At 38.5% G+C, this 23,669-nt stretch overlaps 1 protein-coding gene across 1 annotated transcript; it reads left to right on the top strand.

Annotated features, from left to right (window-relative positions):
* The first annotated feature begins 918 nt into the window (after positions 1 to 918).
* Positions 919 to 22,128, top strand: LOC118893976 (calcium-activated potassium channel subunit beta-3-like). The gene is given in 7 exon segments (XM_036849657.1): positions 919 to 994; positions 12,124 to 12,176; positions 12,270 to 12,367; positions 12,989 to 13,180; positions 16,469 to 16,533; positions 16,536 to 16,666; positions 21,058 to 22,128. Coding segments are annotated over 7 exon segments (684 nt in total). The 3' UTR covers positions 21,127 to 22,128.
* Positions 22,129 to 23,669: the final 1,541 nt, after the last annotated feature.

Raw genomic sequence — 23,669 nt, 5'->3', positions numbered from 1 at the left:
AAGTATATAAATATGTTTTTTTCATTAAGTGATATTAATACAGCTGCAAGTAACAGTTAATAAATATGGTTGTATATATATGATGTTTATAGATGAGATTATGCTTACCTTCTTGCTAATACCAATGTTTTGGAAAATGTTAATATAATATTACCTTTACTAAAAAACATGCAGCAAAAATAGTCTACCTAACATTCTATCATCATTTCGGTAAGCTACAAAATAATAGTAATTTATGTTCATGATTTCGTGGTATCGAAAGATCCCCCAAATGTCTTTTAGTTATCAAAGAAAGATAAAATATCATTTGATACAGTTTTTTTGAACTTTGTTATAGTTTTAATGGTGAGTTATTTTATGACCCTTTGGGTCTTGAAAATTTGGGAGATCACATATGGTATAGAAACGAATTCTCTTTTTTTAAAATAATTAATTAATTAATTAATTTATGGCTGTGTTGGGTCTTCGTTTCTGTGCGAGGGCTTTCTCCGGTTGTGGCAAGCGGGGGCCACTCTTCATCGTGGCGCGCAGACCTCTCACTATTGCGGCCTCTCTTGTTGCGGAGCACAGGCTCCAGATGCGCAGGCTCAGTAATTGTGGCTCACGGGCCCAGTTGCTCCGCGGCATGTGGGATCCTCCCAGCCCAGGTATCGAACCTGGGTACCCTGCATTGGCAGGCAGATTCTCAACCACTGCGCCACCAGGGAAGCCCAGAAACGAATTCTCTTAATCAGAACATGCAATTAACCAGAAAAAATCCATCCTCTGAGCTTGCACTCTAACAGAAAATTTATGAAAAAGGAAACGTGGCCAGGGCAAAACATTTCCTCTTTTTATAAACCTTGAACTGCGTATGTCCTTCGCAAATTATACAGGGTCCCTTGGGCCTCAGAACTTTCCACAAGCGTGTAGGTCTCTATGGCGATGCACCGGCTGCTGAAGCAGAACCCAGGTGATAAGGCGGCGGCAGGCATTGGGCGACCACGGGGAGAAGGTCTGGCTGCAGAAAACCACTTAGGGCCTTGAGCCTTTTGGACGCACCGCCCTGCCAGGAATCTGCAGAACCCCCAGACAGGCCTGCCCTAACCCCCCACCTCCCCAGGAGGGTGGGCACCGCACACCACCAGGTGGCAGCTCTGGAGGCGCACGTGCTTCCGATGGCTGCCTGCGCCGGGGACTGGTGGCTCCCCTGGGACCCCACTTCTGTTGATGTGTAAACTTCGCCCTTCGGGAGCCCTCAGAGGCTATGGCTCAGGTGGGGGGAGTCCATTTTGCCCAGCCCCCTGGTCTCATGCAGCTGTTCAGCATCCCCTGCAAATTACACTCCAGGGCGGCTGGAGACGCCAGGGGAGGTAAGTCACCACCGGAATCTCTCAGCTCTCATGGGCATCTCGCTGAACAAGTGGCTAGAAGAGCGGCCATAAGGAGTTAGGGGGTTGAGTTTGGTCTTCATCCTCTGAGGGTGTCCACTTGTCATGCCTCCCAGGGGACCCTGGAGGCTTCCGAAGCAGCACTGCTATCCAGGGGTTGCATCCTTTCTTGTTGGCTTCCTCATCTAGGCTGCAAGTTTTTGGAGGCTAGGGATCTTTTTAAACTCCTCTCTGGCTCCCCAGCAGTAGAACATGGCCCAGCACATAGTTGGTGCTCTACAAATGTCTGTTGGTTAAATGAAATTACTACCAGCATTTGTCGCATTGGTGAAATCTGCTTGGGTCTTGGAGTCACAGCCTGGGTTCAAATCCAGCTCCATCACTTAAATAGCTGTATGACTGTGGGCAAGTCACTTAGCCTCTCTCTGCCCCATCCCCTTGTCTGCTGATGGAGATAGTAATGGTCTCTGCATGTCTTAGCATACTCTCTATGTACTACTTTCTATACTATTCCATTTCACATTTTAGCTGTGGTTATTAACCACCAGCCTCTACTATTTAAGGGAGAAGTGAGACAGGTTATCTTGAGGAGCAGGGGAATGCAAAGCAGAGGGGCTGTACTTCTGCCTGCCCCCAGGCGTGGGGCAGTGGGGCACTGAGAAGTGGGCACCAACATGGAGAGAAGAGCAATGCCTGAGGGTGTTTGAGGAATGAGATATTAAAACTTGCCAGCTTACTCCTGGGAGGGTACATTTCACAGCTAAGTTCACTCACTCTATCTGGAAACCTGGATGGTTTGTTAGTGGCTCAAGTGGAGCTGGGAGCTGAGAAAGTGGAAACAGTAAAGATCATAATGGTCAGCACATTGCCCACTCCCATTGTTCTTTAACTACACTCATGGGTCTTTATGTATTTGGGAGAAAGAATGCAGGAGAGTGAGAGGTAGGGGTTTGGACGGAGGTTGGGGCTGGAGGAGGAAGGAACAAACCGAAGAAAGAGATAGAGGCAAAAACATTTCTCTCCTACAAGTGAACTAATGCTTTTGTGAGAAGACAATCAAAGTGAGCCATTGTATGGCAGAAGATCAAATGACAAACATGCAAGGGAACACTTTTTAATGCCCCATTCATAACATAATTAACTAGCTATCAGAGCAGTTGTGTTCTCCCCAAAGCAATACAGCATCCCATTTTCACTTCTGAAATGCACAGTTGGATCACCCATCTTGCCTCTTGCTGAACTTCATGAACCATGTCGACTTTTCTCAACCTCCTTTGCTGTTTCAAAAGAAGTTGTTAAATAATTTTGTAATTAAAAAATAGAAGGGTAAAAATAATTACCCAAATACCTGCAACACAAACAAATTACAGGGAAATATATATTTAACATACCCAGCACTTAGAAATTACATACACATGTGAAATGAACGTCAGCTGAATTATCAAGCTTTGATCAACTGCATCATCCTTCTAAGGAACACTCTGCCCAAGTTACAGTGTTGGAGGGAGAGGCTGTGGGCTTCTGCAGGGATCACACCCAGATGAACATGTTCGAGCTCTTGGAAATTGAGTTTGCCTCATGCTAAGCCAGAAGGCACCTGTAGCAACTGCGGTAGTCAGGGCTGGTGGGAAAGTCAGTTCTGTCTGCAGGGGAGCAACAGGAAGGGGTGGGTAATGCCTCCAGGTAACACATTGGTTAGAAGTGAAGATTATTGCTGGCAAAGAGGAACGAAAGTGTTATTCACTCATCTCACTGGCTGGAGAACAAAATTAGATCACTCTTAAGCGCTTTGAGGTCCTTTGATGAAAGGTGCTTGTAAATACCACAAACTTAATTACAGGACTGTTTATGGCCTCAGAAAACTGGAAAAAACCTAATATTCAACTATAAGGAAATGGTTAAGGAAATTATGGTATATCCAATTCATGGAATATTATGTAGCCAACAGAAGGGTTACAGAGAATTGCTACCAACATGGGAAAGTGGTTATTATGTTAACTGAAAAATACAAGCTTAAAAAAAATATATATATATCCAGTGTGATCTCATTCTATTTAAAACAATATAGACGAGGGGAATAACCCAGTAAGTGAATAATAATTCTCTCTGAGTGGTAGAACTGTAGGCGATTTTTATTCTCTTCTCTAGACTTACCCATATTTTCAAAGTTTCATAAAATGAGCATACAAAATAAGTTCATTACTGTTACAAATCCTTTGACATTTATTGATGCTTTCTTTATGGCTTAGTTTGTGGTTAGGTCTCAAATATTTCATGTATGTTTGAGAAGAATATATATTCTGTAGGGGACAATATTCTACCTTTATCATTTAGAAAAAGCTTGTTAATTGCTTTGCTCAAATCTATTTCCTTACTGATTTGTCTGGTTGAGCTATCAATTACTGGGGGAGTATGTAAAAATATGTCAGTCTGATAGTGGATTTTGTCTATTCCTATCGTTCTGTCAGTGAGGCAATGCTATCAGGTACATATAAATTAGTATCATTATATCTTCCAGGTGAATTGAACCTTAAATCAATGTCATTACCTTCTTTACTTCTAATAAAGCTTTTTAACCTTAACGTTCATATCACCTTGCTTTTCATTAGACTTTGCCTAACAAATTTCAACCTTTCTGTATATCAGTGTGTTTTATCTATTTTTTTAACATCTTTATTGGAGTATAATTGCTTCACATTGTTGTGTTAGTTGCTGCTGTATAACAAAGTGAATCAGCTATACATATACATATATCCCCATATCTCCTCCCTCTTGCGTTTCCCTCCCACCCTCCCTATCCCACCTCTCTAGGTGGTCACAAAGCACCGAGCTGATCTCCCTGTGCTATGCGGCTGCTTCCCACTAGCTATATATTTTACATTTGGTAGTGTATATATGTCCATGCCACTCTCACACTTCCTCCCAGCTTACCCTTCCCCCTCCCCTTGTCCGCAAGTCCATTCTCTATGTCTGTGTCTTTATTCCTGTCCTGCCCCTAGGTTTTTCAGAGCCATTATTTTTTTTAGATTCCATATATATGTGTTAGCATACGATATTTGTTTTTCTCTTTCTGACTTACTTCACTCTGTATGACAGACTCTAGGTCCATCCACCTCACTACAGATAACTCAGTTTCGCTTCTTTTTATGGCTGAGTAATATTCCATTGTATATAAGCCACATCTTCTTTATCCATTCATCTGTCGATGGACACTTAGGTTGCTTACATGTCCTGGCTATTGTAAATAGTGCTGCAATGAACATTGTGGTACGTGACTCTTTTTGAATGATGGTTTTCTCAGGGTATATGCCCAGTAGTGGGATTGCTGGGTTATATGGTAATTCTATTTTTAGTTTTTTAAGGAACCTCCATACTGTTCTCCATAGTGGCTGTATCAATTTACATTCCCACCCACAGTGCAAGAGGGTTCCCTTTTCTCCACACCCTCTCCAGCATTTGTTGTTTGTAGATTTTCTGATGATGCCCATTCTAACTGCTGTGAGGTGATACCTCATTGTAGTTTTGATTTGCATTGCTCTAATAATTAGTGATGTTGAGCATCCTTTCATGTGTTTGTTGGCAATCTGTATATCTTCTTTGGAGAAATGTCTAGTTAGGTCTTCTGCCCATTTTTGGATTGGGTTGTTTGTTTTTTTGATATTGAGCTGCATGAGCTGCTTGTATATTTTGGAGATCAATCCTTTGTCAGTTGCTTCGTTTGCAGATATTTTCTCCCATTCTGAGGGTTGTTTTTTTGTCTTGTTTATGGTTTCCTTTGCTGTGCCAAAGCTTTTAAGTTTCATTAGGTCCCATTTGTTTATTTTTATTTTTATTTCCCTTTCTCTGGGAGGTGGGTCAAAAAGGATCTTGTTGTGATTTATGTCACAGTGTGTTCTGCCTATGTTTTCATCTAAGAGTTTGATAGTGTCTGGACTTACATTTAGGTCTTTAATCCATTTTGAGTTTATTTTTGTATGTGGTGTTAGGGAGTGTTCTGATTTCATTCTTTTCCATGTAGCTGTCCAGTTTTCCCAGCACCACTTATTGAAGAGGCTGTCTTTTCTCCATTGTATATTTTTGCCTCCTTTATCAAAGATAAGGTGACCATATGTGCGTGGGTGTATCTCTGAGCTTTCTATCCTGTTCCATTGTTCTATATTTCTGTTTTTATGCCAGTACCATACTGTCTTGATTACTGAAGCTTTGTAATATAGTCTGAAGTCAGGAGCCTGATTCCCCAGCTCCATTTTTTCGTTCTCAAGATTGCTTTGGCTATTCGGGGTCTTTTGTGTTTCCATACAAATTGTGAAATTTTTTGTTCTAGTTCTGTGAAAAATGCCAGTGGTAGTTTGATAGGGATTGCATTGAATCTGTAGATTGCTTTGGGTAGTAGAGTCATTTTCCCAATGTTGATTCTTCCAATCCAGGAACATGGTATATCTCTCCATCTATTTGTATCATCTTTAATTTCTTTCATCAGTGTCTTATAATTTTCTGCATACAGGTCTTTTGTCTCCTTAGGTAGGTTTATTCCTAGATATTTTATTCTTTTTGTTGCAATGGTAAACGGGAGTGTTTTCTTAATTTCACTTTCAGATTTTTCGTCATTAGTGTATAGAAATGCAAGAGATTTCTGTGCATTAATTTTGTATCCTGCTACTTTACCAAATTCATTGATTAGCTCTAGGAGTTTTCTGGTAGCATCTTTAGGATTCTCTATGTATAGTATCATGTCATCTGCAAACAGTGACAGCTTTACTTCTTCTTTTCCGATTTGGATTCCTTTTATTTCTTTGTCTTCTCTGATTGCTGTGGCTAACACTTCCAAAACTATGTTGAATAATAGTGGTGAGAGTGGGCAACCTTGTCTTGTCCTGATCTTAGTGGAAATGGTTTCAGTTTTTCACCATTGAGGACAATGTTGGCTGTGGGTTTGTCATATATGGCCTTTATTATGTTGAGGAAAGTTCCCTCTATGCCTACTTTCTGCAGGGCTTTTATCATAAATGGGTGTTGAATTTTGTCAAAAGCTTTCTCTGCATCTATTGAGATGATCATATGGTTTTTCTCCTTCAATTTGTTAATATGGTGTATCACGTTGATTGATTTGCGTATACTGAAGAATCCTTTCATTCCTGGGATAAACCCCCACTTGATCATGGTGTATGATCCTTTTAATGTGTTGTTGGATTCTGTTTGCTAGTGTTTTGTTGAGAATTTTTGCATCTGTGTTCATCAGTGATATTGGCCTGTAGTTTTCTTTCTTTGTGACATGTTTGTCTGGTTTTGGTATCAGGGTGATGGTGACCTCGTAGAATGAGTTTGGAAGTGTTCCTCCCTCTGCTATATTTTGGAAGATTTTGAGAAGGATAGGTGTTAGCTCTTCTCTAAATGATTGATAGTATTCGCCTGTGAAGCCATCTGGTCCTGGGCTTTTGTTTGTTGGAAGATTTTTAATCACTGTTTCAATTTCAGTGCTTGTGATTGGTCTGTTTTTATTTTCTATTTCTTCCTGGTTCAGTCTCAGAAGATTGTGCATTTCTAAGAATCTGTCCATTTCTTCCAGGTTGTCCATTTTATTGGGATATAATTGCTTGTAGTAATCTCTTATGATTCTTTGTATTTCTGCAGTGTCAGTTGTTACTTCTCCTTTTTCATTTCTAATTCTGTTGATTTGAGTCTTCCCCCCTTTTTTCTTAATGAGTCTGGCTAATGGTTTATCAATTTTGTTTATCTTCTCAAAGACCCAGCTTTTAGTTTTATTGATCTTTGCTATTGTTTCCTTCATTTCTTTTTCATTTATTTCTGATCTGATCTTTATGATTTCTTTCCTTCTGCTAACTTCGGGGTTTTTTTGTTCTTCTGCGGTAGTTATTTCCACTATTTTATCTTCCAGGTCACTTCTCTGTTCTTCTGCGTCAGTTCTTCTGCTATTGATTCCTTCTAGAGAATTTTTAATTTCATTTATTGTGTTGTTCATCATTGTTTGTTTGCTCTTTAGTTCTTCTAGGCCCTTGTTAAACATTTCTTGGATTTTCTCCATTGTATTTCCAAGTTTTTGGATCATCTTTACTATCATTACTCTGAATTCTTTTTCAGGTAGACTGCCTATTTCCTCTTCATTTGTTTGGCCTGGTGGGGTCTTACCTTGCTCCTTCATCTGCTGTGTATTTCTGTCATCTCATTTTTTTTAACTTACTGTGTTTGGGGTCTCCTTTTCGCAGGCTGCAGGTTAGTAGTTCCCGTTGTTTTTGTTGTCTGCCCCCAGTGGCTAAGGTTGGTTCAGTGGGTTGTGTAGGCTTTCTGGTGGAGGGGACTGGTGCCTGTGTTCTGGTGGATAAGGCTGGATCTTGTCTTTCTGATGGGCAGGACCGCGTCCGGTGGTGTGCTTTGGGGTGTCTTATTATGATTTTAGGCAACCTCTCTGCTAATGGGTGGAGTTGTGTTCCTGTCTTGCTAGTTGTTTGGCATGCAGTGTCCAGCACTGGAGCTTGCTGGTCGTTGAGTGGAGCTGGGTCTTAGCGTTGAGACGGAGATCTCTGGGAGAGCTTTCACTGTTTGATATTACCTGGGGCCAGGATGTCTCTGGTGGTCCAGTGTCCTGAACTCGGCTCTCCCACCTCAGAGGCTCAGGGCTGACACCCAGCAAGAGCACGAAAACCCTGTCAGCCACACATCCAGATATGTGGGGAGTTTCTTGCCTTTTGGGAAGTCTGAGGTCTTCTGCCAGTGTTCAGTAGGTATTCTGTAGGAGTTGTTCCACATGTAGATGTATTTTTGATGTATTTGTGGAGAGGAAGGTGATCTCCATGTCTTACTCCTCCGCCATCTTGACGATCCTCCCCATCTGTGTGTTTTAGATGTAAAAACATATATTTAAATCCAGTCGGACAACCTTTATATTTTAACTGGATCATTTAATCCATTTTGATTTATTGTAATTACTGGTGTACTTAGATTTATTTTATCATGTTTTTGTGCTTTCTATCTGTCTTGTCTTTTCCATGAGTTTTTCTTTTTCCCCTTCTTCCTTGCTTTCTTTTGGATTGATTTTTTCCCCCTTTCATTCTTTCTCTCTCTACTGGTTTGGAAGTTATATCACCTATTTGTACTCTTTTAGTGGATACTCCAGCAATTTTAGCATGCAGACTTGAACTTAAAAAGTGAAATCAATATCTTTATCATCTCCTCAAAAAATATTAGTAATTTAGAACACAGTAACACTGTCACCTCCTATAAGGTACGTGCTCTTATAATGTATTTGTCTATTAACCCCACAAGACGACATCATCACCATTATCATCATCATTTTAATTAAAAAAATTTAAAATTTAAATATTTAACTATTGAAGTTTTATTATTATTGTTATTTTGTAAGGTTTGTATCTTTACTTACCTATTTACTGCTGTAATTGCTCTTCATTTTTGACTAAATCTCAGCTCTTCTACCTGGATTGTTCTCCCTCTGCCTGAAGTAAATACTTGACCTTTTTCTTTAGTGAGGGTCTGTTGATGGCAAACTCAGCCTTGTGTGTGTCTGAAATGCCTTTATTTCATACTTATTCTTGAGAGGTTTTTGCTGAGTATAGAGTTCTGTTTTCTCTCAGCATATTGACAATATTCCTGTCTTCTGGCTTCTTTTCTTGTTATAGAGAAGTAAGCTTTCAGCCTAATTGTCATTCCTTTGAACTTAATCTGTCTTTTTCTCTGGCTGCTTTTAAGAATTTCTCTTGTCTTCGTGTCTGTGCAATATCTCTGTGATGTATATAGGTGTGGGTTTCATTTTATTTTATCCCACTTGGCTTCTGGAATCTGTGGACTGGGTCTTCATCAATTCTGTAATTTTATTGTTTTTTTAAAAATATTGCTTGGCTTTCTTCTCTTCTTTTTCTGGAATTCTGAACAGACTTTATGTTAGACCCTTTCTATCTATCTTCCATGCTTCTTAACCTTTCTTCAATATTTTCCATTAAAGAAATCTCTGTATTATACTTTAGCTAAAGTATATTTAGCAATATACTTTATTTATTTTGCAGGTCCATCTATTTACTAATTGTCTTTTCAGATGTGTCTAATCTAACTGTTAAATCTGTCCATTGATTTTTTTTATTGAAGTATAATTGATTTACAATGTTTTAGGTGTACAGCAAAGTGATTCACATATATATAATATATATATTATATGTATATATTCTTTTTCAAATTCTTTTCCATTATAAGTTATTACAAGATATTGAATATAGTTTCCTGTGCTCTACAGTAGGTCCTTGTTGTCCATTGAGCTTTTTATGTCAATTATTTTATTTTTTATTTCTAGAAATTCTGTTTGGTTCTTTTTAATATTGCCTTGGTCATGTTTTAGAGTCTTTTGCTCTTTCTGATATCCAATCCCTCCTTTATTTCTTCAAGCATATTGTAGATATATTTTTATATATTGTCCAATATCGGAAGTTTGTTTTTGGATCTGATTCTGTTGCTACTTTTTCTCACTCCAATGTCCTTATTGTGTGCTTTATGACTTTAGAATGAGAGTACATACTCCTTGAAACTTTATAGGATTCCTTCGAGACCTAGGTTGAAGGTGATCTCCTCCAGAGAATTTATATCTTTGCTTCTGCTAGCTGCCAGAAGGCACTAACTACTTGAGATAAGATTAAGTGAAATTCTTAGCTTGAGGGTTTTAGATTTCCCAGGTAGTGTGAATTCTGGCTATAAACTCTCTTAAGGATCACCTTAAGGTTATGAAATCTCAGGGGAGATTATAGTTTTCCTCCTGTACTCAGTGTCAGGTTAGAGTAAGGCATTTTCCTTGCAGTCTCCTAGGGAGTTGTGTGTGGGAGAGAGGTGGCTACTTCCAATTCAGCCTTACACTGAGTACGAGGTCTTATGGGTCCCAGCTCTCGTTGAGAGCATTACCTCCCACACCTTTGATAGGCCCTGGGCATTGTCTTCTGTCCCTGTGTCTCCCCCAACCCCGAAACTGTGAGACTGAAGCTCAAGGTCACCAAGTTCTGCAAATGTCCTCAAGGTTAAAATTTGCTCCAGTCTACTTTCCCTTCTGGGTTCCTACTTTCACATAGTTTTTGTCCTTTGAGTATTTTAAACTCGTTTTTTAAGCTTTGACCAGAATTTTTATTGTTTACAGTTAAAGTGCGTATCTAGTCCATTTTGCTGGAGAAATGGAAGACTATTATTATTACAACAGTGAAAGTATAGCTGTGTGGGCTTCCCTGGTGGTACAGTGGTTAAGAATCCGTCTGCCAATGCAGGGGACATGCGTTCGATCCCTGGTCTGGGAAGATCCCACATGCCGCAGAGCAACTAAGCCCATGCGCCACAACTACTGAGCCCGCGTGCTTAGAGCCCGTGCTCTGCATCAAGAGAAGCCACCGCAATGAGAAGCCCGTGCACCGCAACGAACAGTAGCCCCTGCTCGCCGCAACTAGACTGCGTGCAGCAACAAAGACCCAACACAGCCAAAAATAAATAAATAAATTTATTTTTTAAAAAAAGTAGAAATCAGCATTTTTGTGAGAAATTTCATGATTTTTAAAGTGTTAGCAACGAATCCCACATTAAAAAAAAAAAAAAAACCACACACAGAGAAAAGGCCAAACAGAACACATCTGTGGGCTGGATACTGTCCATGGGTCACCAGTTGGCAACCTTTGTTTTGGACTTTGATCCCTGGACGCCCCCTTGTGAAAGAATTTATCACCTCCTTTGCTAGAGCAGAACAGAGAGAGGGAGAGAAGAGGCGTAGGGCCACTTGAGTGGAGCTGTATGAGGACAGAGGAGAGGTGGGCGAGGGAGACGCCAGCAGCGAGGCCCTCACTGTTCTGAACGGACTGGGCCCTGGGCCAGAAAGCCATGTGGTGGATGTGCTGCCTTCTCAACAGCTGGATATGAAAGAACAAGTCAGATCCTACTTCAGGATGCTATTAATTCCAAATGTGAGCTTGCGGAGTCATTCTTTCCATATGGAATTCATAAAAGAATGTAAAAAATATTTTCAGGGGAAATATGCAATTTCCCTGGAAGATAAGTAAGTTTATAACACTATTTACATAAAATGAATGAAAGCTACTTATAGGTAATTCTTTCCTAGTCATTGATTAAACAGATCTCTAAAGACTTAACCCAGGCAACATTCCTTAGTTTTGTTACATGAAAAAGAAAAATTTATAACACATCATTTTAGCTTGTTTAGATGGACTTTTAACCGTGCTCTGAATATAAGATCTCATTGTGTTGCATCAAGCCTGCTTACAACCCTCAGGTGGGCGGCAAGCGGGATCATCCCTCCATCCCCCATGGGTTGGTAAATGTTCCCATTTTTTTTTTTAACATTTGTCAAAAAACGCTTTATGACTGAAATACGACAAATGGCACATATTTAAAGTGTGCCATTTGGTAAGTTTTGACATATGTGTATACCAGTGAAACCATCACACAATCTAGATAAAAAACATATCCATCACCTACTACCATGGAAGTTTCCTTTTGCATCCTCTTCCAACCCCCAGGTAACCGCTAATCTGCTTTCTGTCACTAAAGATAAGTTTGCATTTTCTAGAATTTTGTAGGAATGGAATCATACAGTGTGGCCTCTTTTGTTTGGCTTTTTTCACTCAGCATAATTATTTTGAGGTTCATCATGGGTACTGTGTTTATCAGTTCTCTTGCTGAGTATTATTCCATTGTATGAATGTAAGAGTTTATACTTGTCGATAAAAATTTGGGTTGTTTTCAGTTTTGGGCTCCTCTTACAAATGGGGTGCCATGAACATCGGTGTACAAGTCTTTGTATGATCATACGCTTTCATTTTGCTTGTAAATAAATACGTAGGAATGGAACACCTGGGTCATAGGGTCCCATATATGTTTAACTTTTTTTAGGAAATACCAACTGTTTTCAAGGGTGGTGGTATACCGTTTTATATGCCCATCAGTAGTGTAGGAGAGTTCCAGTTCCTTCACATCATCTCCAACACTTGGTATTGTCTGTCTTTTTGGTTATTAAACCCATCTAGTGGGGGGTGATATGGTATCTCCGTGTGGTTTTAATGTACAAGTTACTAATGAGCATCTTTTTATGTGCTTATTTGCTCTTTATGTAACTTCTTTGAAGTGGCTGTTGAAATCGTTAACTGGATTGTGTGGCATTACTGAGTTTGAGAGTTCTTTATGTGTTCTGGATTCAAGTCCTTTATCAGATAAATGATTTGCCAATATTTTCTTCCTGTCTGGGCTTGTTTTTCATTCTTTTAACAGTGTCTTTTGAAGAGCAGAAATTTTAAATTTTGATGAAGTCCAATTTACCAGTTTGTTCTCTTTCAGATTGTGCTTGTGTGTTGTATCTAAGAAATATTTGCCTAAACCAAGATGATAAAGGATTTGTTTTCTTCTAGAAATGTTAGAATTTAAACTTAGGCTTTTAAAAACAAATAGTTTATTTGCTTAATTTTTAAAATTGAAGTATAATTGACCTACAACACTATGCTAGTTCCAGGTGCACAACATAGTGATTCAATATTTCTATATTCTACAGAATAATCACCACTGTTCCCAATTCTTTATGAGCTTACTGAAGTATCTCCTTCCCTCTTCCCACAAAGGACAGCCTTTTCTACCTCAGGGAGGAAGAGAAACATAGGCCACAATGACGGAGACCCGCCAGATGTGCACAGGAAGCTGCCATCCAGTGGTGCAGAGGACCGAGCCATGCTGCTAGGGTTTGCAATGATAGGCTTCTCTGTCCTAATGTTCTTCTTGCTTGGAATAACCATTCTAAAGCCCTTCATGCTCAGGTAAGAAACAGAGAGAGACCTAGAATTTCCAGTTCAAATCAGGTGCAAGCACAGTGGTAGAGGAGGGGAGGGGAGGCTGGCTTTGGTTTCTCCAGAATCCCTGTTCCTCTCTCAGTGCTGAGTGTGGAGGAAGAGGTGGTAGGAAAGCGGAAGATACTCCTTTGCCGCTCCCCTCCTCCAATCTCAAAATTCTTTCAGCAATGGTCCACATATTAGATATTTCTGTAGGTAGTAAAGTCTTTCTTTAACATGTAGATATCACAAGGAAGGGGATGAGCATGAGCTTTTGCATGAGCATAACAGAAGTTTTTTGAGTTTGATAATATCTACCTGGCACATAGTAGTTGCTCAATAAATATTAGTTTTCTTCCTTTTAAGTAGTTTCCTTAGTAAATACATGTAATAAGTTACCATTTATTAAATACATATTATATGTCAAATATATATTATATTTTATCCTATTTAAACCTATAGCAAGTCCATGATGGAAGCGTTATTTTATTACTTAACTTTCATTTTATGAATGAGAAAGCTGAGGCTCAGAAAGGCCAAGTAGAATACCCAAGGTCATATAGCCAGTAAAGAATCTGCCTATTCATTCTGATATAAGGCTGCTTGCCTCCTGATACTTAACTGAAGTTTGCTGCAGTGAGGAGGATGGGAGTGTTGATTAGGGCTGTAGAGGAGCTGTTTAATTTTGGAGACTGGCTCACACAACATGGGGTACTTTGGAGGAGGGTGGCACTGGGTAGGGGGTAAGCAAGGTATACCTCCCCTTTGGCTAGCCAAAGAGCAACAGAAGGCCCGGGGATACGGGAAGAGGGAGGCCTAGGAGTTCAGTGAAGAAAAAGGGTCATAGAAAAGGAACTGTGTGGCCTGCTTTTGTTATTCTGATATCAGATTCATCTCCCACCACTCCTGGGTTACCATTGTTAGGGCAATAATATGGAGGTTATCCTCCACTATAGCACCCAGTGCCACCATTAGAAGGATTCCAGGGGAATTGTCTCTCTGATATTAGCAGCAGGAGAATCTGTTCTGCTGCTGATCAACCAGTTTGCTTTTATTCAGTGGACACCAGGAATCTTTTATCTGGTTGTGTTTCCTTCATTGCTTTGGCTGCTAGGAAGCTCAGAGCCAAATTTGTGGCCCAGCTTTTATAACTATAGGGGATCTTATGGTCTGGAGGCTACATGTTTGTACCTCACTCTTGCCTTCATTCTAGCTTTCTACCTTCCTTTTCCTGTTACTCCATTTTCCATCTATATATCTATATCTGCATTATATACATCTACATAAGTTCAATAAATGTGTGAGTGTGTGCATGTGTGTGCAGGTCAGATTATGTTTTTTAAATGTGATATGTGATATATTTGGGAGATGGTTTGAAGTTACCTTCTGTAAGCTAGTACCAAACTGTTACTCATATTTAAAACTTACTTTTCTACGCATTTCTGGAAATAGTTTGCTGGAAGTAATTAAGGGAATGTTTAAGAGTGGTGAGTTCTCATCTCTCTTGCCTTGTGATCTTGTGCCACCAGAAAATAGTTTTGCTTCATAAAAGATGAAAGTTTTGCTTCATAAAAGTTGAGAGGCTTGGGTAGCTCATACCTATCCCCACTCCCTTATACCCTCATTTCTCAGTCAAACGATGGAATTTGTCTACTTGTAGACAAATAGACGCACAATACTATTGAAAGAACATGCTGAATGTTTCAGCCTTAAATACATTCCTGGTTCTACCTGAAAGCCTCTGGCCTGGCCCTTGTACATAGGAAAGAATATCCCACTCTCTATATTGGAGCTTCCTGAAATCTTCAAGGAAGGTTCAAATCAAACTCTGTTTGGCACTTGGTTAGGATTTAGAGAGTTTTAAGTTCTAACACAGAAAGGCAGACAGCTCTAAATACTTTAAGATGCCTGGTCTAAATAAGTAGAGAAATTAATTTTGTGAAAATCAGGTCAGTGCTAAACCTGTGAAAGGACCTTATTTTCCATTTTTGTATTTTCACTTGCCCAGTATTTTATCCTTCTAAGGCCATATCTAGTGATTTTTTTTTTATGCCCTGGGCCTTGAGATCATGTTAAAATGCACTGTGTGTCACGGGTTTGTTATGTTAATAAAGAAAAATGATTACATACAGTCCAAGATCTTAATGAGAGTGCAGTCTGAACCTAGCTAAACAATGCTTTTCAAACATTCTGGCTTTAGAATTTGCTAATGTAACTTCTTGTGTTTAAGGCACAGGGAAATAAACACAAAGACTCACCTAGATGTGAGTGTGAGGATACATGAGGAGGTGGACCTGTGCATTCAATCAGAGCCTTTCCTCTCACTCTCGTTTACTTTATCTTGGACCTGTTCTCTAACTATTTTATACACAAGTGTCCTTTCTCTTCAACACCACCGCAAAGTCTTCATGGGCAGGAATTTTGTCTACCCCGTCTCACTGCCCCTGTGACATCCTGTATATGCAGTGCATGTGCAAATTCTCAAGGAATGTTTTCCAAGTAAAATTTAATTCAGTACAACACGTATTGAGCCTCTACTGTGTGAGAGGCATTGTGCTTTATGCTTTGAGGAACATAAAGACGAATAGGATATAGTTCTTGACCTTAAGGAAATTACTAATAGTAAAAACATGGCAAGTTTTCTAATGAGAGATTCCCCATATGATTTGCATTTGCCTCTTTGGAAGTAGAGTGGAATTGTACCTTGTTACCACAGCTTTCGGAGGCTATGTTGTCTAAGAGCCCTGTGGTTGGACTCCTTCCAAAGGCACGTTTTCACCAGGACAAGCCAGTGGGTGCATCTTGAGATGATGAGGCAGGAGAGATAAGATTTCTGAGTGTGAATCTTTGTGGTTATGGTATTTAGGATAATATTGCTCAAAGTGTGGTTCTCCAAATACCTGCAACTTAAATACTATTAAATATACAGATTCCTGGGCCTCAACTTGGATCAACTGAACCCGAATCCCTGGGAGTGAAGTCATAGAACCCACGTTTTAATAAATTCTTCATTCTAAGAAAGCCACTCAGGTGATTCTGAAGTTTGAAAACCATTGATCTATAGTGAGAAATATGCAAGGAGGGTCATAATTGCGATGGAACTTGGCACTTTGCTGCTGTTTGTCCCATTGCAAGGTTCTCCATGCTCCCAAATCATTAGATGCCTTCTGTAATCATCCTACGTTGCTTTGAAATAGATGCCTTGGGTTACCACATTAGAAATATAGGACTAAATTTTCTAGGGGTGAAAATCATTTATTTTTTTCCAAATTGAAGCACCCAGAGAGAAGAATCTAACTGCACTATCATCCACACGTACATCTTGGACGACTGGATGGACTGTCTTTCACCTGTGGTGTGGACTGCTGATGTCAGGGCAAGTACCCGTGTCTGCAGGTGTTTGTGAACCTCACCCCTTCAGGTCAGAAAGTGCTCCTACATTATAATGAAGAGGCTGTCCAGATAAATTCCAAGGTAGCGTAAAGTTCATGCAATGAAACAGTTCTAATTATGGCAGCTTTTCCATGGCAGACTGTCCCTAGCAAGGTGCAGTAGCCATCTCTAGATAAATCTGTTTTCTTCCAGTGAACATTGTGACAATGACCCAATCAGGATAAATGAAGCTAAAAGCATTCTTGGAGGAAAAATGGGGTATATAGAAAAGAGAGGTCACATTGGTGTCTGGAATTTAAAGACTGGGCCAATGAACAGAGTTATTTATAATTCTTATTTTTGGAGGTCCCATTCCCCATCATATCGAAAAGGTTAAAATGTACTTACAGTCCACCTTAAATCAAACAAGTAATTTTTCTTATCAAAGAAATTAAAAGATTATCCTTTAAAGGGTACTGAACAGGTTCATATGATTTAAAGGATACATTTTCACATAACTATAAAAGTTGAGTTGTATTAGATTAGTTGACATTTTACAGTGTTGTGTTTACTTAAGCACCAACTTCAATCTGATGATTTTGGTTTTCTATTTTGGATGCAATAATCTTTAAGGTCTCAAACAGTTTTGTGGGCCCTTGGCACAGTGTCGTGAGTGCTTAGTGGATATGGCGATAAACCTCAATGTCTTTATTCCCACATCCTGTTTAGTGCTCAGAAATGGCCATTTCACTATTTGCCCTCCTGGCAACCCTTCCCCATGAGCTATGTAATAGGTTTCGTCACCTTCTGAGGTAAAAACTCCTCACAGCTTCAGTCTAAAGCGATTTCAGAATTTAAACTTTTGTTTAAGCGCTTGTTTTCGGAGACAGTGCCCTCACCTTTCTCCCTCCTCCATATTCCTAGTGCTTCTGTACACCTAAGTGCTACTGGGATAGAAATGATTTGCTCGACAGTGCTCTGAACATAGAGGAATTCTTTGATCACAAAATGGGACCCCCTTTTCATGCTTCCACACTCCAGACAGCCAATCCGAAGACGTCATTCTCATAAAAAACATGACCAAATGGTTATCTTCCACTGTTTATTTTGGCCTTCATGACTGATAGATGGCGCCCTGACAGTTGGCATGGTGAGATTAACACAATACCCGTCCCTCTGATGTGAAGAATATAGCACTGCGCTCAGAGACGAGGAAAGTGACAAAGTTCCTTACATGGCACCGCATCAATTCAAACTGTGGAGTGCTGGGAGGAGCAAAGGAAGGAGCAGAGAAATCTTAAGCTGGTGGCCAAATTAAAGTCTGGGCCTTCAGATACCTGCAATTTCTGCACTTGAGGACCTAATTATGCCTGCTTGCAAACTAACCATGTAGAAGCAAGGTAAGACATTTCATGTGGGAAAGACAAATCTCATTAAGAAGTCTCGTTATGTATTTATTTATTCTATAAATACATATAAATTCACCATGTTTTTTACTCCAAATCTCTCCACGTCAGCCAGGAAGCACTCTTTGTTTCCACAGGGCAAACTGAGCTCGCAGTCACTGTGCTTCCTCTAGTATCAGCTCTAGCTAGAACTCGTCATCGTGGAAATAAACGATGAGGGTTTCTAACCTACTGAGCACTGAACAGCCAGTCTAGTTCTATGCAACATAGTTCACATTAAAACATTTCTCAAAGAAGTCTTAGTGAAGAGCAGTTCATTCACTGTAGGAAGATAATAATCTGATAATTTCAGAAAATGTGGACCTACTGTTTTACCTCACCATCCATGAGAAAGGAGGAAAGCCGCTGCCTAGGAAATTCACTAAGCTTAGCCTTATTTGTACTTCACCTTGCCGTGTACCATGTGATTTTTCTTTGAGCGACAAGGTTTTCTAATTATGCTTTCCGTAAGCGCATTTTGTTCTTCGTGTACATTCTGGAGGGAGTGGGAGAGATAGCTAGAAATGTGTTATGAAGTAGGGAGAAGCTGTACTGGATGGAATTTAACATTCACCTCAGGTAATCCGCATCACAGAAAAGTCCCACATGGATAGTCAACAACTGTCCGTACTTTAATTAATGAATCACCATGGTTATTAAATACTGTCACAAGACTCTCCCAACAAGTGCTTTCCAGGTTAAGCTGAATATGAGTTGAAAACAGAGTTCGTTCTGAAACCAGTGTTCCTCAAAGTATCTTTACAATTTTACTAAAAAAATTGTACATCATGGACAATAGAAAGAATGACTTTTGAAACAACTTTTATACGTAGATGTAATCAAAACAGAAACTTTGACTCTAAGCCAATTTAATTCCTTTTAGCAAATAAGTGCAAGTCACACATTATTAAATAAACTGAATAATAGAGCACTATTGACTTCACCAGCAGTGAACAATTTTGGTGTTTTCTCCTCTTTCTAGTGTGGAATAGTGGAGAGAACTTGTATCTCAGAGTACAATTTTTTTGCATTTGTAGGCCATAATTACAACTTTTCAGATATGTATCCTTGGGCAATTCAGCTGAACAGTTTGAGCCACTCTTATCTATAAAATGGGGATGATCTCTTCTTTCATGAGGTTATTTTTAGGGAAGAAACAAGGAAGAGTATGTAAAACACCTAGCTTAGTTTCTGGTACGTAGTAGAGGTGCTCAAAAATGTTAGTAGATAACAAAACTTTTGCTAAGTTTCAGTTTTCAGTCAGCCTTATCCCTCTTCTGGGTATATACCCAAAGGAAATGAAATCAGTACCTCCAAGAAATATCTGCATTCCCATGTTCACTGCAGCTCTATTCACAACAGCCAAGATATGGAAACAACCTAAGTGTCCATCAACAGATGAATAAATTGTGATATATATATCTATATATCTATATATATAGATATATAGATATATAAAATGTGTGTATAAATACATGCAATGGAATATTTTTCAGCCTGAAAAAAAAGGAGATCCTGCCATTTGCAACAACATGGATGAACCTGGAGGGCATTGTGCTAAGTAAAATAATTCAGACACAGAAAGGAAAAAACTGCATTTCACTTATATGTAGAATCTAAAAAAGTCAAATACATAGAAAGCAGAGAGCAGAATGCTGGTTACCAGGGGTGGGGAGGTGGGGGAAACTGGGGAGATGTTGGTTAAAGGGTACAAACTTTGTTACAAGGTGAATAAATCTCGAGATCTAATTTACAGCATGATGACTATAGTTAATAATACTGTACTGAATACTGGAAATTTGCTAAGAGAATAGAGTTTAGGTGCTCTCATCACGCACACACACAAAAGGTAACTATGTGAGGAGATGATACGTTAATTGGCTTGACTGTAGCAATCATTTCACTATGTATACGTATATCAAATCATCATATTGTAAACCTTAAGTATACACAATTCTTATTAAAAATAAATTCATTCGGTCTTGGTACCTTTTGTTGGACAGCTGGGTATAGGGGCTGGGGTAGGGAGCTGCAGGAAAGGATTCCTCCCCACCTTCTCTTGGCTAAATATCATATGCACTTAAGGTCCAGAACATGCTGTTTAAAAGGTCGTAATAAATTATTTTGTATGCCAAAGACTTCCCTGTAATAAAATATATGTATGCGTACACACTTTAAATCATTCTGTAAATTGAGATTCTCTAGATTTCTTAAATTAAGGGCACATACCTATTCCATTTCTTAGTAAGTTTGACACCCATCTAACAATATGCAGTTCTTTGGATTTTTCTTCTAAAAAATTCAAAACAGTCTGAAACCTGAAGTGTATGAAAGTGTGAAACCTAAAGTGTTTCAAATACTACAATTTTCCATTTATATAGTGGCTACTTGGTTCATCTCAGGAAAGAGGGACATCATGCTTGAAGAACAAAGTCAGTTTACAACAATGTTAACTCAGTCACTCTAACCATATGGCAGATAAACAAAATTTTAGCAATTATTTGCTGTGAATTGCTTAGAAGTACTAAATATCAATGCCCATGTGCATTACTGGTCCAAGAAAAGCCCAGACTTACCTTTTGCAAGGTTTATGATAGCTGAATGCAAAACCAGTTAGCTTCTAGCCGAACTTCACTTTTAGGTTCTAGTCATCAACTGACTTGGGAAAAAGTCTGTCCACACATACAAACACATTCATACATGTATGTGTACACATATATTTCTGCTTAAAATACAAGCACATAATTCTTCATGCTTAAAGGAAGTCAGTTAATATTTAAACAGGTATTTCTCTAATATTCATCACTTTACTGGGACAGAAAAATTGGCTTTTAAGGCACAATAGTTTCAGGTTTTTAGTCAACTATACTTAGTCATTATTGATAAGAACTCAAATTCAGCTAAATTTTGATTATTAGCAACACTGGTTTGCTGTTAAGTATTAAAAAGAAGTGGCAAAATATAATTATCACAGTTTTTTGTTTAACATATAGTACACTAAGGATTGTTTGGACACAAGTCAAAGTAATATTTTTTTTTAATAAACAGCGTGACGTTACAGACTGCAAAGTTAAAGTAAAGCAGACATTGACAGTTTCTGATGAGCACAAACAGTAAGTGCAGTCACAGGCCAAACTTCTTGCCAGAAACAGCAAGACTGGGGAGAGGTCTTAAATTTAGTGACACTGTATTATTCTATATTCTCAGTACAATAACACATGCACTTGCTGTGCCAAATACTTTTTGGGCCATCATTAAAAGAACATTTAAAAACATTTTCCTCCTAACTAATGCAGTATATACCACAGGACTCCAACTCATTGAATGACAAAATATAGTGAAATAGATTTGCTACATTAAATCGGGCTAAAGAGGGTGATGGGAACTCCTTTTTGAAGCTTCCAAAGTCAACATTTGATGTATCAGTAGTCTAATTTTGGTAGTGCCACATTCCCAAGATGTTAAAGTGTTACGTTCTAAAAGCATACATTCTTTTAGATTTTATTCAATCCAATAAAGTCTGAGGACTGAGTCACATTGAAACCATTAACTGCATTTGAAACTTTGGTTCCATAGCCAAAAACATTTCTACAAATCAGATGAAGGCCAAGCTGTCCAAAACTCTTAGGAACATAAATCTGGTAAGAGGATTTTTCTTATGAAATCAATGGATAGTGACCACATTTGGAAATTTATACTAGAATTAAGTTTAGTCTTATTAAAGATATTCTGAGAAAATAATAAAACATTGAAGGTTTTCTGCCTCCTTGCTATCCTAGAAGGATTAACAAAAGTAAGAATCACCTAAAAGTACACATGGCTCTTAGCATAACCACAAAATTATTGTAGTGAGAGATTAAATAATGTTTTAGATAGATTCATTAACTTAATTTAATGCTTACAAAATGCATTACCCTCCCCATACTTACCAACATGAGGACTGGAGTCTACTGTTGGTAGTGAAAATCAGCTACCAAACTACACTAATATGTACAGTGGACTGATTTTACTTTTTTCTTCCCTGCTAAAACTCTTAAGTGTAGTTGTGTAAAAATTAAGTCGTAAGATTTTCTTATGGCTCGTAACTATCACTTTATGCTAACTAGCATGGCTGAAATATGAACATATCTAAAACCAAGCAAAAGGAATGGCGCTGCATTGATAAAAAGTGCAAAACCTTACTCAAGTGGAGTACTTGAAGGAAATAAGCTTGTTTAAAAACTAACATCCCAACTTGGGAAACTCCTAATCAATTTTAAACTCTTCTGAATTTTAGAACCTTGATGTTTACACCTTTTATAAAAGATGCCTCTTGACTAGGGCTAGCAAGCACTGTGTATACAAATAGAAATGTCTGCAAATATACACACACCAATTTCACTAATAATAAAGAAAACAAAACTAATTTCAGATGCCGAATTCAAGAACCTAGTACCATGAACCTCCTGGCACTACTGCCTTTTCCTAATGGTTGGAGCAATGATTAAATTTTAACACAAATTTTTTCTTAATGTCTCCAATGCCATTAAAAACAAGGCATGCCAACTCTGACTTGATAAATCTAAAATACAGAGTGCCCTGCAAATTTCTGTCGTATCAGAGCCGGAAGTACTGAATTTTTGACTCATCTATTTTTTTTCCTTATTAACCTTCTGAGGTAGAGTTACCCATCCAATTTTATCAGGACCATAGTTATCTTGAGCTAAACACTATATTCTTTTCAGAAAGTGAAAATAACTTTTAAGAGAAAAGAAAAAAGGCTTCCCAGGCCATGGCACATAAGATACATTTACAATTTTTAATGTAATAATTAAAAAATAAAAATGGTTTGTCTTTATATTTTAAAAAACAGCCCAGCTGTATTATTCTCTGTCACCAAGAATTATTGATATTGTCTGAGGATTCTATCAGTGCTAAATTATATAGTTCAGCCTTCACAATCCCATCCTTGATGAAGAGTTAATTCCCTCATGGTATGCACAATATACTCTCACAACTTCCAGCCATCTCTTAGTGCCCGATCTGAGCAGGATGGATATGAAGGATGTAATTCATTCAAGCAACTCCTCCCTGTCCTGCCCCCTCCCTCCACATTCCCCTCTTCTCAAAAACATCTTAAGTATGAAAGTTGTTTTTAAATAGTAGAAGCACCACAATCCATAACACCACATATGGTCTTTAAACTGAAGTATTTTAGTGATGTCTTGGACATCAAAATCAATTTTTAAGGTGGATTTTGAATGTGTGGGTCCAGCCCAGGTCTGCAGTTTGTGCAGATATAGAAACAAAAGGAACTTACAACATTCAGAAAATGTTAACTTGCTGATTTTAAAATAACGCTGGAAATTAAATTTCTTCAAAAGTTGGCAAGCATGAGCTATTGGTCATGATATGAATTAAATGGATTTACAAATCATTAAGAAACCCAAGTTTATGTACTGTGAAATTTCCATGGTGCCTTTAAAATAGGCTGCTCATAATTTTTTTAATAAATGCCAAATCACTAGATTTTTGATGGAAAAAAAAATACAGATGGACTGTGTTTTACCTATTTGAAAATCACCAATCCATTTAAAATAAAATCCAAGAGGGTATATACATTCTAATCAAGTAATTGATTATTTTCCTAATTAATAAGAACTACACTTTACACAAAATAC

Source organism: Balaenoptera musculus, chromosome 4, assembly GCF_009873245.2.
Source record: "Balaenoptera musculus isolate JJ_BM4_2016_0621 chromosome 4, mBalMus1.pri.v3, whole genome shotgun sequence".
In the NCBI taxonomy this organism is placed as follows: Eukaryota; Metazoa; Chordata; class Mammalia; order Artiodactyla; family Balaenopteridae; genus Balaenoptera; species Balaenoptera musculus.
Note: the sequence above shows the minus strand (reverse complement) of the source record. Positions and strands in the feature narration are given on the sequence as shown.